Below are 14,057 nucleotides of genomic sequence, written 5' to 3' on the forward strand. Positions count from 1 at the left end.
AATTTGTCTGCTTTATGTAGAAGCTTTGAAGAGTAAGGGAAAGCACTGGGGTCAGGGGGTGGGTAGGAAACCTATGCAACCTATGCTTTGTTAAATCAAAGTGCATCCGTGTAGGGAACAAGGTGTCAACACAAAAACTACATTTCCCAGGGGGCATTGCGGCACGTCACGGAGGGAGGACCACACATGCGCAGAGCCTTTCATCGCTTTGGCCCGAGCTCTTAAAAGGGGGGAAAAAAAGCGTGTGTGGTTCTCGACGTGCCGCCAATCTTCGAACGCCAGTGCGTAACCATCCTCAGACTCTGGGAAAGCGTTCGAGGGACGCGCCTGCTCCCGCCGTCGTAGTTTCCAGCGCGACGTGGCTTGTTTCGCCCGAGACTCGGTAGGCGGGGTCGGGCCGCGGCCTGGGACCTCCGGGGAAGCGCGAGAACCACGACGAGGCTCTCCTTTAGCGCTGGGTTCTCGGCCTCGCTGAGGCGGCCTGGAGGGCGGCGCGTGCGCAGCGACGTGGGGGCGGGGCCTGGAGGGGCGGGGCCTTGGGGGCGGGGCCCTACTCTTGTCATCTCCAACTCAGCCTGCTACTTTTGGAGAAATTCACCTGGTGAGTGATCTGGAATGATGAATGTCCATGAAAACCAGCATTTTGTACCTAAAGATGTCTCCCAAAATGTGCTCTTCTTTTTTCTCTTTCGACAAAGCCTCGTTATGTAGCCCTGGTGGGCCACGAACTCACAATCCTATACCTCAGCCTGCCACAAGCTGGGATTTAAGATGTGCTTAAGCGTGTCCATGTTAAGAACCGTTTCATTCTCGTTTTCTCCAGCCAACTTTTCTTCATCTGTTTGCTCCATTTTTCAGCAGCCTGTACTTTGAAATACCTTTCCCTATCCAACGCACTCCAGGCAGGTCCTGGACAAGACTACCTACTTGGAAAAAAAATCAAGACGTTTGTATACAGACAGGACTTAGGGCATTTCCAGAACTTGCTATTACATTTGACATTGGGGTAGATGGGAGGGACCCAGGATAGCCAGGCTCCCATAGACAATAATGGCTCTCTATTGAGCAGTTTTGTGGTTTTACCCTAGTGTGCTGTATATATATTACCATGTTCTCTTTGTACAAGTACTTTATTGACAAGTACTTCTGTGGATGTGTTGTTCATTTGACAGCTGCCATTTGATTTAGATATTGTGAGACAAGAAAGTTGGGGTGGGGGAATGTCCCATTTTGTTTGGGATGGAGGGCCTGGTATAACTCAATGTATATTTTCATAAGGTAGGGTTAGTAGAAGAGAGCTGCTAAAGAGCTCCAGAAGGGCTGGGAAGATGGCTCAGTGGTAGAGCTCTTGCCTTGCATGCCTGAGGCCCTAGGTTCAATTCCTCAGCACCACATAAGCAAAAGGAGAAAAGCCGGAAGTGGCGCTGTGGCTCAAGTGGTACAGCGCTAGCCTTGAGCTGAAGAGCTGAGGGACAGTGCCCAGGCCCAGAGTTCAGGCCCCATGACCAGACCAAAAAAAAAAAGTTCCAGGATATGAAGCAATGCCTTGAAGGTGTTATTTGTTTGATTTACTTATTTATTCCTTTAATTCTGTGCTGGTAAAGGGGCTTGAACTCAGGACTTTGGCATTGACCCTTAGCCTTTCTGCTCAAGGTTCACATGCTTTTACTTGAGCAACAACTCTACTTCTAGTTTTTAGGTGGCTTGTAGGTAAGAGTCTCATATGCTTTCATATCTGGGTGACTTTGAACCACAATTCTCAGATCTCAGCCTCTTGAGTAGTTAGGGTTACAGGTGTGAACCACCTATTCCCAGCAACAAGATATTTATCAATAGTTAGTTGCTGTTACCTCTACAGTAAGGAAAATAAGTTCTTTAATATTTGGACAAGGTCTTCATATAAGGCTTATTTGAAGTCAAACATGGAGGCATATGATTTCAGGATGTTAAGGCAGAAATATCACAAGTTTGAGGCCTGCCTGAGCAACTCATTGCAACCTTATGTCAAGAAAATTAGGGCTGGTAATGTGGCTTAGTGGTAGAGTACTTGCTAGCATGCGTGAAGCCCTGGGTTTGATTCCTCAGTACCACATAAACAGATGAAGCAAGAATTAGCACTAAGTGCTCAAGTGATAGAGTGCTAGCATTGAGAAAACAAAAACAACAACAACAAAAACAACCTCAGAGACAATGCGTAGGCCCTGAGTTCAGGTCCCAGGACTGGCAATATTAATTAATTAATTAATTAAAAAGGCTGGGCATATAGCTCAGCAGTAGAACACTTGCCTACATGTGCAAGGTCTTAGGTTTCATTCAGTACTAAAAGAAAAAGTTTTATTTTGAAACTCCAAAATGATAACCAAGGTGACTGAAAAATAAAATGTCAGGCCATTAGCAACAGAACTTCCTTCAGAAGGCACTCAATAAATACTCCTTGGCTTGCTTATTCAGAGTGAGTATGCACATACCCTTGGAGTGGAGTATACTTCCAGGAAAACTTGCCAGTATTTCAGTTTATTAGGGCTACCATAGTAAATGACACAAAGTACAAATCCTCAAAGTTCTGAAGGCCCAATACCCAAATCAAGACATCAGCTGTTTTTGTTTTTATCTTTTAAGCGTTTTGATAGCTGGGTACTGGTGGCTCATGACTGTAATCCTAGCTACTCAGGAGGCTGAGATCTGAGGATTGCAGTTCAAAGCCATCTGGGACAGGAAAAGTCCGTGAGACTCTTATCTCCAATTAACCACCAGAAAACCAGAAGTGGTGCTGTGGCTCAAGTGGTAGAGTGTTAGCCTTGAGCTGAAGAGCTGAAGGACAGTGCCAGGCCCAGAGTTCAAGCCCCACAACCAACAATAACAACAAAAAGAGTTTTGAAAACCTGGGCTTGTTTCTTCATAGGGCTCCCAAGGAATGTAAGTTCCATGGCCTTCCCAGCTGGTTGGGTAGTTGCCTTTAATCTTCGGAATTCCTTACATAATTCCAGTCTCTTCTGCCTCTCGGGCCACATGCTTGTATGTGTCTCTTGTGTATTTTCCTTTTTTTTTTTTTTTTTCCGGTACTAGGGATTACATTCAGTACCTTGCACTTGTAAGGCTGCAATGTTTGTGCCATTCTTCCAGCCCTCTTTTCCTCTCATTAAATTAGGACACTGGTTACCCTAGACTGAAGGTCCACCCTACTTTGTTTGATATGACCTCCTCTTAACATCTTAATTACATCTGCAACGATCGTATTTTCAGAAGTTTATGGGGGTGGTGTGCATGTGTGTGTGCACGCACATATGGGGACCTGAATTCAAAGCTTTAGACTCTCATTTGGCACTTTTTTTTTTTTCTTGGCCAGTCCTGGAGCTTGCACTCAGGGTCTGGACACTGTCCCTAAGCTCTCTCACTCAAGCAAGCACTCTGCCACTTGAGCCACAGTGCCACTTCCAGCTTTTTCTATTTATGTTGTACTGAACCTAGGGCGTCATGAATGCTAGGCAAGTACTCTCCCACTAAGCCACATTCCCAGCCCTCATTTGGCTTTAATTATTTAAGGCTGGCGCTCTACTACTGGAACTATACCTCCAGTTCTGATCCTACATTCAAATATGATCACATTCAACCTGTCCTCTGAAGGGATGCAATTCAACCCACAGTAGTCCTTAACAGAGTTCTGTTCTGTTCTTTCTCTTCATCAGGCACCTCACATATACTATGGCCCTTGTTTCTGCTGATTCACGAATTGCAGAACTTCTTACAGAGCTCCATCAGCTGATCAAGCAAACTCAGGTAAGAAAAAAGTCACATCTGGCTGGGAAGGTGGCTCAGTGATAGAGTGCTTGCCTTGCATACAGAGGCCCTGGGTTCAATTCCTCAGCACCACATAAACAGAAAAAGCCGGAAGTGGTGCTGTGGCTCAAGTGGTAGAGCGCTAGCCTTGAGCTGAAGAGCTGAGGGACAGTGCCCAGGCCCAGAGTTCAGGCCCCATGACTGACAAAAAAAGAAAAAGAAAAAAAGAAAGAAAAAAGCCACATGTCCCTCGTAGAGGGAAAAATGAGCTGTGATACTGAGCTGTGGGAGGCTTGTGTTTGGAGATGGTCAAGAAGAAGCTAAGGTGATGTAATGAAGATGAGGGGAAGGGAATCTTGGGAGTGACTGCTTTTCCTGTTGGATTTCCTATTGTGCACGGGATCTATTCCAGCTTCTTCTTCTTCTATTTTTTTATTTTTATTTTTTATTTTTTGGTGTGTGTGGGGGGAGGTGGGGATCAGTCCTGAGGCTTGAATTCAGGACTTAGGTCCTATCCCTGAGACAGCACTCTGTCACTTGAGCCAGAGCTCTATTTCCAACTTTTTGGTGTTTAATTGGAGATAAGAATGTCCACTAAGGCACTGGGAAGGTGGCTCAGTGGTAGAGTGCTTGCCTCCTATGCATGAGGCCCTGGGTTCGATTCTTCAACATCACATAAACAGAAAAAGCTGGAAGTGGCGCTGTGGCTCAAGTGGTAGAGCTCTAGCCTTGAACTGAAGAACTGAGGGGCAGTGCCCAGGCCCAGAGTTCAAGCCCCACAGCCGACAAAAAAAAATAAAAATAAAAAATTTTAAAAATTTTTAAAAATTAAAAAAAAAAGACTCTCCAATTAGACCAGCTTCCATTCACAATCCTCAGATCTCAGCTTCCTAAGTAGCAAAAAAAAAGCAAAACTAGGTTATTGCCAGAGTGTGAGGATGAATGGGATGGATGGGCGGGTGAGATAGGAGGATGAATAGCTGGAGACTAGAGGATGATTAGGAAGGTGCAGCTATTCTGAATGCTACTGTACTGGTACAGACATATGAGGGTTAGGTACATGAAGTATTTGCCAAAACCCCTCAGACTGTATAACATGAAAAATAAAAAAAAACTTGTTGTAAACTACCACCTTTGTTTGGCCATAGTGAATCAGTATTAGTTCATCAGCTATAAAATAAATCACACTAGCCAGGCACTGATGGCTCACGCCTGTAATCCTAGCTACTCTCAGGGGTCCGAGATCTGAGGATCTTGGTTCAAAGCCAGCCCACGCAGACAAACCCAAGAGGCTTTTTCTCCAGTTAGCCAGCAAAAATCCAGAAATGAAAATGGTAGAGTGTCAGCTTTGAGCAGAAAAAGCCAAGAGAGAGCTCAAGGCTCTGAATTCAAATTCTGATACCACCACAAAACTTAAAAAGTTTACTGCAGGAGGGGCGGGGAAGGTAGCTTGCCTTGTATGCAGGAGGCCCTGGGTTCCTCAGCACTACATAAGCAGAAAAGGTCAGAAGCGGCACTGTGGCTGAAGTGGTAGAGCACTAGCCTTGAACTGAAGAGCTGAGGGACAGCGCCCAGGCCCAGAGTTCAAGCCCCCTGACCAACCCCCCTACCAACCCCCCCAAAAAAAAAGTTTACCACAGGAACTCAAGATGTGAATAAAGGGGGGAACTGCACAGAGGAGAACTGGTACATTGGGACTCTCCAGTAGCTATTCAATTTTTGTAAATTGAAAACTTTTCTTAAAGTAGTTAATAAAATTTTAAGGACAAAAAAGATCAAGGGTTGTGGGGGGTGGCATTGGGAGTGTAGCTCGGTGATAGAGTGCTTGCCTAGCATGCAAGAAGCCCTGGGTTCCATTCCTCAGTACCACATACACAGAAAAAGTCAGAAGTGGCACTGTGGCTATTATCACCTTATCTAACATTATATCTCTCAAGGAAGCCACTCAGGGTTGTAGGTGACTGTGATCTTAACAGCTTTCAAAGCCAGACATAGTCTTGGCAAGCATCCAAGGATCTAATATAACTAAGGAATGCCAGTTATTCTCTTGCTTTTGGCTTCTCTCAAGGTCTTGATACTAGATTCCCCTAATTACATAACCCATTCTTCCTCTTGACTACAGTCCTCCTTTCTATTGGTCAGTAGCTTTTACTCCTACTCTTTCCTCAGGAAGAATGTTAGGTTTGGCTGCTGTGCTGATCTAGATTACTAGCAGCAGTACCAGTTTAGCAATCTCCACATACAGCCCTGTCCCTTCCTGCTCATTCAGGATCCAGTTACCTGATACCCTTCTGCCATGTATCTCACTTACAAACTATTCTTCAATCCCTTAAAAATTCTATGAGAATGGTGAAAGGAATAATTTTATTTATTTATATTTACTTATTGTGGTACTGTGTGGCTCTACCACTTGAGGCACAGCACCACTTCTGGCTTTTTCTGTTTATGTGGTACTGGGCAATCAAATCCAGGGCTTCATGCATTCTAGGCAAACACTCTACCACTAAGCCACATTCCCAGCACCTCACATACTCTTCATCTCCCTCACAGGAGGAGCGTTCACGGAGTGAGCACAACTTAGTAAACATTCAGAAGACTCATGAGCGGATGCAGACGGAGAACAAGAGTGAGTATCAGGGGTTGGAGGTGTGGCTCAGTTGGTAGAGTACTAGCCAATGAACAAAACCAGCAGGTACCAAGGTCAAGACCCAGTCTTAGACCTAAAAAAAAAAAAGAAAGAAAAGAGGGCTGGGAATGTGGCTTAGTGGTAGAGTGCTTGCCCTGAGATCGATTTCCTCAGTACCACATAAACAGGAAAAACCAGAAGTGGTGCTGTGGCTCAAGTGGTAGAATGCTAGCCCTGAGCAAAAGAAGCTCAAGGACAGTGCTCAGGCCCAGAGTTTAAGCCCCAGGACTGGCCAAAAAAAAGAAAAAAGAAAAAAGAAAGATGCTGGCCGCTGGTGGCTCACGCCTGTAATCCTAGCTACTCAGGAGGCTGAGATCTAAGGATCAAGTTCAAAGCCAACCCAGGCAGGAAAGTCCATGAAGCTCTTCTCTCCAGTGAACCACCAGAAAACTGGAAGTGGCACTGTGGCTCAAGTGGCAGAGCACTAGCCTTGAGCTAAAGAGCTGAGGGACAGTGCCCAGGCCCAGAGTTCAAGCCCCATGAACAACCAAAAAAAAAAAAAAAAGAGTGAGTATCTGGACACAGAAAGGAGGGGTAAGCCAAACCTATTCCCAAAGGATACTTGCATGTTTGTTTGCATACTTCCAAATGAACTGTTCCTGAGGCCAGAGGAACAGTGTGTCCTTCAGTAGTGACAGGAAACTGAACACATATTGCTCAGCACCAAAAAACCTCAGAATCCCTCCATGAGGACTGGGAAGGCAGCAAAGCAAGGCTGTATCTAGGGAAATTTGCCCTTGGTATGAACCGCTGCCCAGCCAGCCAGGGTTTCCTGGGGCAGAGCTGCCCTCCAGCTGCCCTTGCATGTACCCAGGGCCCACAGGTACTCACATCCCTCTGCTCTCCTGCTCTCAACCTTTGTCTTTATGCTAACAAACATTACTGTACATGTAGTGTTATGGAAATGCTCTCCTCAAGCCAGGTGCTGGTAGTTCACGCCTGTAATCATAGCTGCTGCAGGAGGCTGAAATCTGAGGATTGAGTTTCAAAGGCAGCCCTAGCAGGAAAGTCCTGTGAAACTCTCATCCCCAAGGAAGCACCCAAAAAAGCCAGAAGTGGAGCTGTGGCTCAAGTGGTAGAGTGCTAGCCTTGAGAGACAGTGCCCAGGCCCTGAGTTCAAGCCCCAGGACTAGCACACAAAAAAAGAAAACAGTCCACAAAGACCACAGTTTAGGCTCTGGCCTCTGCTCTCCCGAGGCTGATCCTAGTGTCCCATAAACCATGTGCATTGCTGTTGCCTCCCTTTGCCCAGCCTCCTTACCCTGTGCTTACTCCACAGTTTCTCCTTATTTCCGGACAAAGCTGCGTGGTCTCTACACAACTGCCAAGGCTGATGCTGAGGCTGAGTGCAAGTAAGTACCGCCTACAGCCTTCCCTGCCTGTGACCCATGCCCAGCCCAGCTGGCCTCTTCAGCTGTGGAGAAGACAGCCCCCTCGCTCCCTCCCTGCTCCCTGCTCCCTGCTCCTGTCAGCTGCTTTGCAGATGCCAGGTGTTGCGTAACTATTCACTAGTCACGTGACCTGGGACTGTTACTTGCTCTGAAACTCAGTTGTCTCCTTTTGAAAATAAGAATAATAAGTACACTTTTATGACCAGAAAATGGAGAATGCAAGGAAATGCCAAAATCCGGTCTTCCATAACCTCTTCTGACCATCCTCTGCCGGGAGGCCCAGTGATGGTAATAGTGACCACTGTGTGGCACAGTGTGACTGGTACCACTCCATGTGCTTTTCACATTTACTTCCTTTAATCCTCACGGCACTTTTTTTTTTAGATACTTTGTAGTATTGTCCCCAGTTTTTCAGTCATAAACTGAAGCCCACAGGGGTTATAAAATCTGCAAAAAGCCATAGAACTACTGGGAATACCTAATTTTTTTGTTGTGGTTGTTTGAACTTGGCCTTACACTCACTAAGCTAGTGCTTTATCACTTCAGCCACACCTCCAGCCCTGCTTTTGTTGGGTATTTTGGAGATGGAGTCTAGCAAATTTTTCTGGCAAGACTGACCTCCAACTGCAATTCTTCACATGTCAGCCTTCTCTGGGTAGCTAGGATTGCTGGTGTAAGCCACTGGTTCCTAGCCATGAAGCACAATTTTAAACCCAAAGTCCATGTTTGTGACTATAGACTTTAATACCCTACTAGGTGATATAATAGTGCTTTGCCATAGGATACTCATTTGTTTTATATAATATATATCAGAGGATTAGGATGAGTTTAGTTATTACTGCTATTATGTAAGCCTTACCTGTTTAGTTGGATGGTTTTGGTTGGTCTTGGGGCTTGAACTCAGTGCCTGAGTGCTATCCCTGAATTTTTTCACTCAAGGGTAGCACTCTACCACTTTCAGCCAGCACCACTTCCTGTTTTCTGGTTTTGAGGATAAGAGTCTCACAGACTTTCCTGCCCAGGCTGGCTTTGAACCATGATCCTTAGATCTCAGCCTCCTGAATAGCTAGGATTACAGGCATGAGCCACTGGTGCCCAGCTCCTTACCTGTTTTATCTATTTACTTTGTAATAACTGTTATACCCAAGGAATTTATTTTATGACACTAAGAATGGCAACTGCAGTTAGGAGTGTAATAACTAAGGGGCTGGGAATGTGGCTTAGCGGTAGAATGCTTGCCTAGCATGCACGAATCCCTGTGTTCAGTTTCTCAGTATCATATAAACAGAAAAAGCCAGAAGTGGTGCTATGGTTGAGGTGGCAGAGTGCTAGCCTTGAGCAAAAGAAGCTCAGGGATAGTGCCTAAGCCCCACGACTGCCAAAAAAAAAAAAAAAGGGGGGGGGCTGGGAAGTGGCTCAGTGGTAGAGTGCTTGCCTTGCATGCCTGAGGCCCTGGGTTTGACTCCTCAGCACCACATAAGCAAAAAGAAAAGAAGAAGAAGAAGAAGAAGAGGAGGAGGAGGGAAAAGGAAGGGGAGGGGGAAGAGGAGGAGAATGTAATAACTGCATTCAGAGGCTTCAGCCATGGGTTCCGAGGTCAGCACACTAAGTAAGCATTGCAAAAGACCCCATGGCCATTCTTTTAGGGCTTGGCTGGTGCTTATCTAGCTGTGGCACTGGGCCATCCCCATAGACGTCATGAGACTAGAGAGGACTTTGCCTTCAAAAGCACAATTCAGAGAGGAGATACATCCTAGGTAAACAGTTGCAGGATAGCATAGTTGGCCTATAACAGAGATGGATCTGGAAAGGGCTCAGAGAATAGGAAGAACTTGATCTGGGCTGTAAGCTGGGAATCAGGCAGATGAGGAAGGCAGTCCAGGCAGCAAGACAGTGGGAAAAAGCCAGAGAAAGTCTGAAGACTTAGTGGTAGAGTGTTTGCCTAGCATGCATGAAGCCCTGGATTCAATTCCTCAGTGCCACATACACAGAAAAAGCCAGAAATGACACTGTGGCTCAAGTGGTAGCGTGCTAGCTTTGAGCAGAAGAAGCTCAGAATAGTGCCAGGCACTGAGTCCAAGCCCCAGGACTGGCAAGAGAGAGAGAGAGTCTGAAGAGCATGTTGCTATAGGGGGATGAGAAGCAGACCAGCATGACTAGGGCAGAACCTAATGGTCCCCTATATCTCAGCCTAATCCTGGAGGTCATGGGAAGCCAGTGAAAATTCAAAGCAACAAAGAAAAAGACTGGTCTGGATGCGGTTCTGGGACAGTTAAGAGCCCAGGGCTGTGATGCTATTAGAGGTGGACAGGACAGTACGCATGATATGAAGAACCAAGATGGGTTCAGAGTAGCTTTAAGATCAGATGAGTGGGCCAGTTGGTGGAAAGAAAGTTCAGAATTCCAAGGTTTCCCCCTTAGACAAAGGTCTGATGGGGCTCCCTGTGGCAGGCTGGTGCAGAATAGAATAGTGCCAACTCACAGAGACAGGAGATTCTGATGGGCAGTGTCTTCCAGCTCACTTTAATTTGCAGACCTCCCTACCATTTGGCCTAAATTTAACCCTTTTTCATTCACCTGGGCTGCAATGGTTTGAGTAAGACATAGTGACTCAAGGGGTGTGTGTGTGTGTGTGTGTGTGTGTGTGTGTGTGTGTGTGTGTGTGTGTGTGTGTGTGTGTGTGTGTGTGTGTGTGTGTGTGTGTGTGTGTGTGTGTGTGTGTGTGTGTGTGTGTGTGTGTGTGTGTGTGTGTGTGTGTGTGTGTCAGAGACAGAGATGGGGGGGGAGGCGGAAAGCAGCCAGTGATATAAAACCTGAGGTCAAAATATTAGGCAAGTGCTCTACCATGAACCACACTCCTGGCTCTTCATTTGAGAGTGAAAAAGTGAGCTTTCCTTTTCTAGACTCACGGCTAGCCAAGCAAAAATATTCTGGATCTGGTTTGATGTGTGCTGGCTCTGGCTCTAACTTGCCCAGAGGTAAGCTTGTAAAAAGCTCATCTGGTAATTGCAGGGCCCACTTTGCAGTTCTTGCTAAAATTATACTTTTTTGAATCTTAAACGTTTCTGGGCTGAAGCCGGGCGCTGGTGGCTCACGCCTGTAAACCTAGCTACTCAGGAGGCTGAGATCTGAGGATCCCGGTTCAAAGCCAGCCCGGGCAGGAGAGACCGTGAGACTCCTATCTCCAATTAACCACCAGAAAACCGGAAGTGGCGCTGTAGCTCAAGTGGTAGAGCGCTCGCCTTGAGCTGAAGAGCTGAGGGACAGCGCCCAGGCCCAGAGTCAAGCCCCACAACCGACAAAAAAATAAAAAAAAAATAGCCTGAAGTGCAATATAAGGAGTCCTATAGCAATGGCACTGTGGTTATTGTTATGGTCAAGTGCAGTGTGCTGTACGTGGCTGCATGGTCTCCATTTTCTGACAGGCTATCACAGTGGGATTGTCTCCCCAAGCATCACCACAGGCACGTGATGTGTTCCACTCAGACATGAAAATGCCAGTAGACAAAGGAGTTTCCATCTCCATTACTGTGGGTCACTGTGACATATATACACATGGGTCATCTTTCTGCAGCGTCCCACTCCACTTAATGTCAGTGGCTTCTAGCAGAGCTGGCTTCAAGAGCTCTGCTCTAAGCAGAGAAGGGAGCTCATTGCCAAGTGCTTCACCCGCCTCCTTTCTTGCTTCTCTGCCCTCAGCATCCTCCGCAAAGCACTGGACAAGATTGCTGAGATCAAGTCTCTATTGGAAGAGAGGCGGATTGGTAAGTGAGAAGGATGTTCAGGGAGGAGAGAGGGCTGCACACAGCAGTCTCACCTCTGAAACAGGCCAAGGAGAGTCGTTCTCCCCACAGACAGAGATGACTCTACCCAACCTGTCACCCTGTCACCTTCTCTAGGCTCTGGCCATAGCCTTCTTGGTAACTACACCTGCCTACTGTCATGGTGTGAGACCTGGCTGGTTTAGGTAGTGTACTGGCTTCCAGAGTCTCTCAGACACAGGCTTTCCTTCCTTTTTTTGGGGGGGTCCAGTTGTGGGGCCTGAACTCTGGGCCTGGGTGCTGTCCCTCAGCTCTTCAGCTCAAGGCTAGCGCTCTACCACTTGAGCTACACAGGGTCACTTCTGGCTTTTTTCTTTTTGCTTATGTGGTGCTGAGGAATCGAACCCAGGGCCTCAGGCTTGCAAGGCAAGCTCTCTACCACTGAGCCGCCTTCCCAGCCCCTCCTTCCTTTTTCTTGCCCTCCTCATCCCCAGTGTGGTGACCACATGCTATTTTGTTTTGAGGTAGTGAGGGGTGTGTTGAGACCAAGGGTCCATGTTGGGTATTTTGTTTTTCAACTTCTGCATAATTCCTATATAGTCATAGAAAAGTTTGCAGAGGGGTCCCACTCCATGAGATTTCCCACTGACCCAGCCCGAGCGCAAGTACCTAAGTTTATGACCAGCCCCTCTGAACCCCCACTTCATACCTTTCTACTTGCTTCTAAAGAGAATGACTGCCATCCTGACTTCTTAGAAGTTTAGTTTGCCTCTCCCCAACCCCAGCCACCTAGTGGAAGGGATGCGCATGTGGTTGGGCCCACTGCCAAGCGGGGAGGTGGCACTGGCACAGTACCACTCAGGAGCCTCGGGCCCCTTCCTCCCCACAGCGGCCAAGATCGCAGGTCTGTACAACGACTCAGAGCCACCCCGGAAGACCATGCGCAGAGGGGTGCTGATGACACTGCTGCAGCAGTCAGCCATGACCCTGCCCTTGTGGATTGGGAAGCCTGGTGACAAGTGAGCCTGGGAGCCGCCCAGGGATGGCTGGTGTCCAGGAGCTGGACTGACCCTGCCTCCTCTTGTAGGCCTCCGCCCCTCTGTGGTGCCATTCCAGCCTCAGGGGACTATGTGGCCAAGCCCGGAGACAAGGTGGCTGCTCGGGTGAAGGCTGTGGATGGCGATGAGCAGTGGATCCTGGCCGAGGTGGTCAGTTACAGCCATGCCACCAACAAGTGAGTGGACCGCCAGCTGTCTGGCCTCCCCACAGCCGCTTCCCCACACTCTACACTGCTTCAGGCGTCTCCTTTTGTCACCCACAGGTACGAGGTGGATGACATTGATGAAGAAGGCAAAGAGTGAGTGTCCAGGGGAAAAGGGAGGGGAAAGCAGGCTACTGGGGGGAGCCTCCCAGAGCCATGGCTTGCATTTCCCCCCCCTCCAGGAGACACACCCTGAGCCGCAGGCGCATCATCCCACTGCCCCAGTGGAAGGCTAACCCTGAGACGGACCCTGAGGCCTTGTTCCAGAAGGAGCAACTTGTGCTGGCACTGTACCCCCAAACCACCTGCTTCTACCGTGCTCTGATCCACACGCCCCCTCAGCGGGTAAGGCAGTCTCCACCAAGGGGCCTTCCATGCACCAGAGCCCTGTCCTGCTTCTTTCTCCAGGACCCCACTGTGGCTCCTGGCTTGTCCTTGAGTCCTTACCCCAGCATCCTAACAGCAACAGCCCTCCTACAATTCTGCACTGGGAGTTGGGGAGCAGTGACACCCCCCACACACACACCTTTTCCCTGCTCTTCTCTTTCCTTTTTTAGTAATTATTTTTGGTTCAAGACCAGGATTCAAACTCAGTCTCTGATACTTTCACTCAGTGGCTAGTGCTCTACCAACTGAGCCACCCCACCAACGCCACTCCCCACTCTTCTCCCTGCATTTGTCCTCTCAACTCCCTGTTTGGGGAGTAGCTGAGGAAGAGCTCTGGAGCAACAGAGACTGGCTTCTTGTTCCCAGAGTGGAAAAGTGTGAGAGCACTCGCCCTCCCCATCTATAGCTTAGGGCTGGGAGGAGGCTGTCCAGGCCTAGATGCCTCCGACCCACTCCTGCGTGTGTCCTGCCAGCCCCAGGATGACTACTCGGTCCTCTTTGAAGATACCTCCTATGCAGACGGCTACTCTCCTCCCCTGAATGTGGCCCAGAGGTACGTGGTGGCTTGTAAGGAGCCCAAGAAAAAATGAAGCTGCCTGCAAACTTGAGCCTGCCACTGCCATCCCCGAGGGAGAAGGCAACAAAGGATTCCTATCATCAAATAAATATTCCCCCTCCTACTCCATGTTTCCTAGGGCTTTCCTTTTCCAGCTTTCCCCTCCACCAGCAGGGCATGTGGAGATGGGAGCCTGCAGTGGAGAGAGGGTCCAGTCTGATTTCAATGGCTCAGGTTT

General features: G+C 48.0%; 1 protein-coding gene across 3 annotated transcripts; it reads left to right on the forward strand.

The window, feature by feature from the left end:
• The first annotated feature begins 299 nt into the window (after positions 1 to 299).
• Positions 300 to 13,943, forward strand: LOC138841713 (SAGA-associated factor 29). Of its 3 annotated transcripts, none has more exons than XM_070042527.1 (10): positions 300 to 382; positions 3,687 to 3,777; positions 6,328 to 6,403; positions 7,743 to 7,815; positions 11,554 to 11,618; positions 12,505 to 12,634; positions 12,703 to 12,849; positions 12,937 to 12,972; positions 13,059 to 13,221; positions 13,737 to 13,943. In XM_070042527.1, the coding sequence occupies exons 2-10, from the start codon at positions 3,703 to 3,705 to the stop codon at positions 13,851 to 13,853; spliced, it is 882 nt and encodes a 293-aa protein (XP_069898628.1). In that variant the 5' UTR covers positions 300 to 382; positions 3,687 to 3,702; the 3' UTR covers positions 13,854 to 13,943. The 3 variants fall into 3 exon arrangements, with proteins under 3 accessions (XP_069898628.1, XP_069898629.1, XP_069898630.1); XM_070042528.1 differs by lacking the exon at positions 300 to 382 and adding an exon at positions 567 to 601; XM_070042529.1 differs by lacking the exons at positions 300 to 382; positions 3,687 to 3,777; positions 6,328 to 6,403 and adding an exon at positions 6,680 to 7,286.
• The last annotated feature ends 114 nt before the right edge of the window (positions 13,944 to 14,057 follow it).

The sequence above is a fragment of the Dipodomys merriami genome, unplaced genomic scaffold (assembly GCF_024711535.1).
Source record: "Dipodomys merriami isolate MVZ:Mamm:240054 unplaced genomic scaffold, mDipMer1.0.p SCAF_328, whole genome shotgun sequence".
Lineage (NCBI taxonomy): Eukaryota > Metazoa > Chordata > Mammalia > Rodentia > Heteromyidae > Dipodomys > Dipodomys merriami.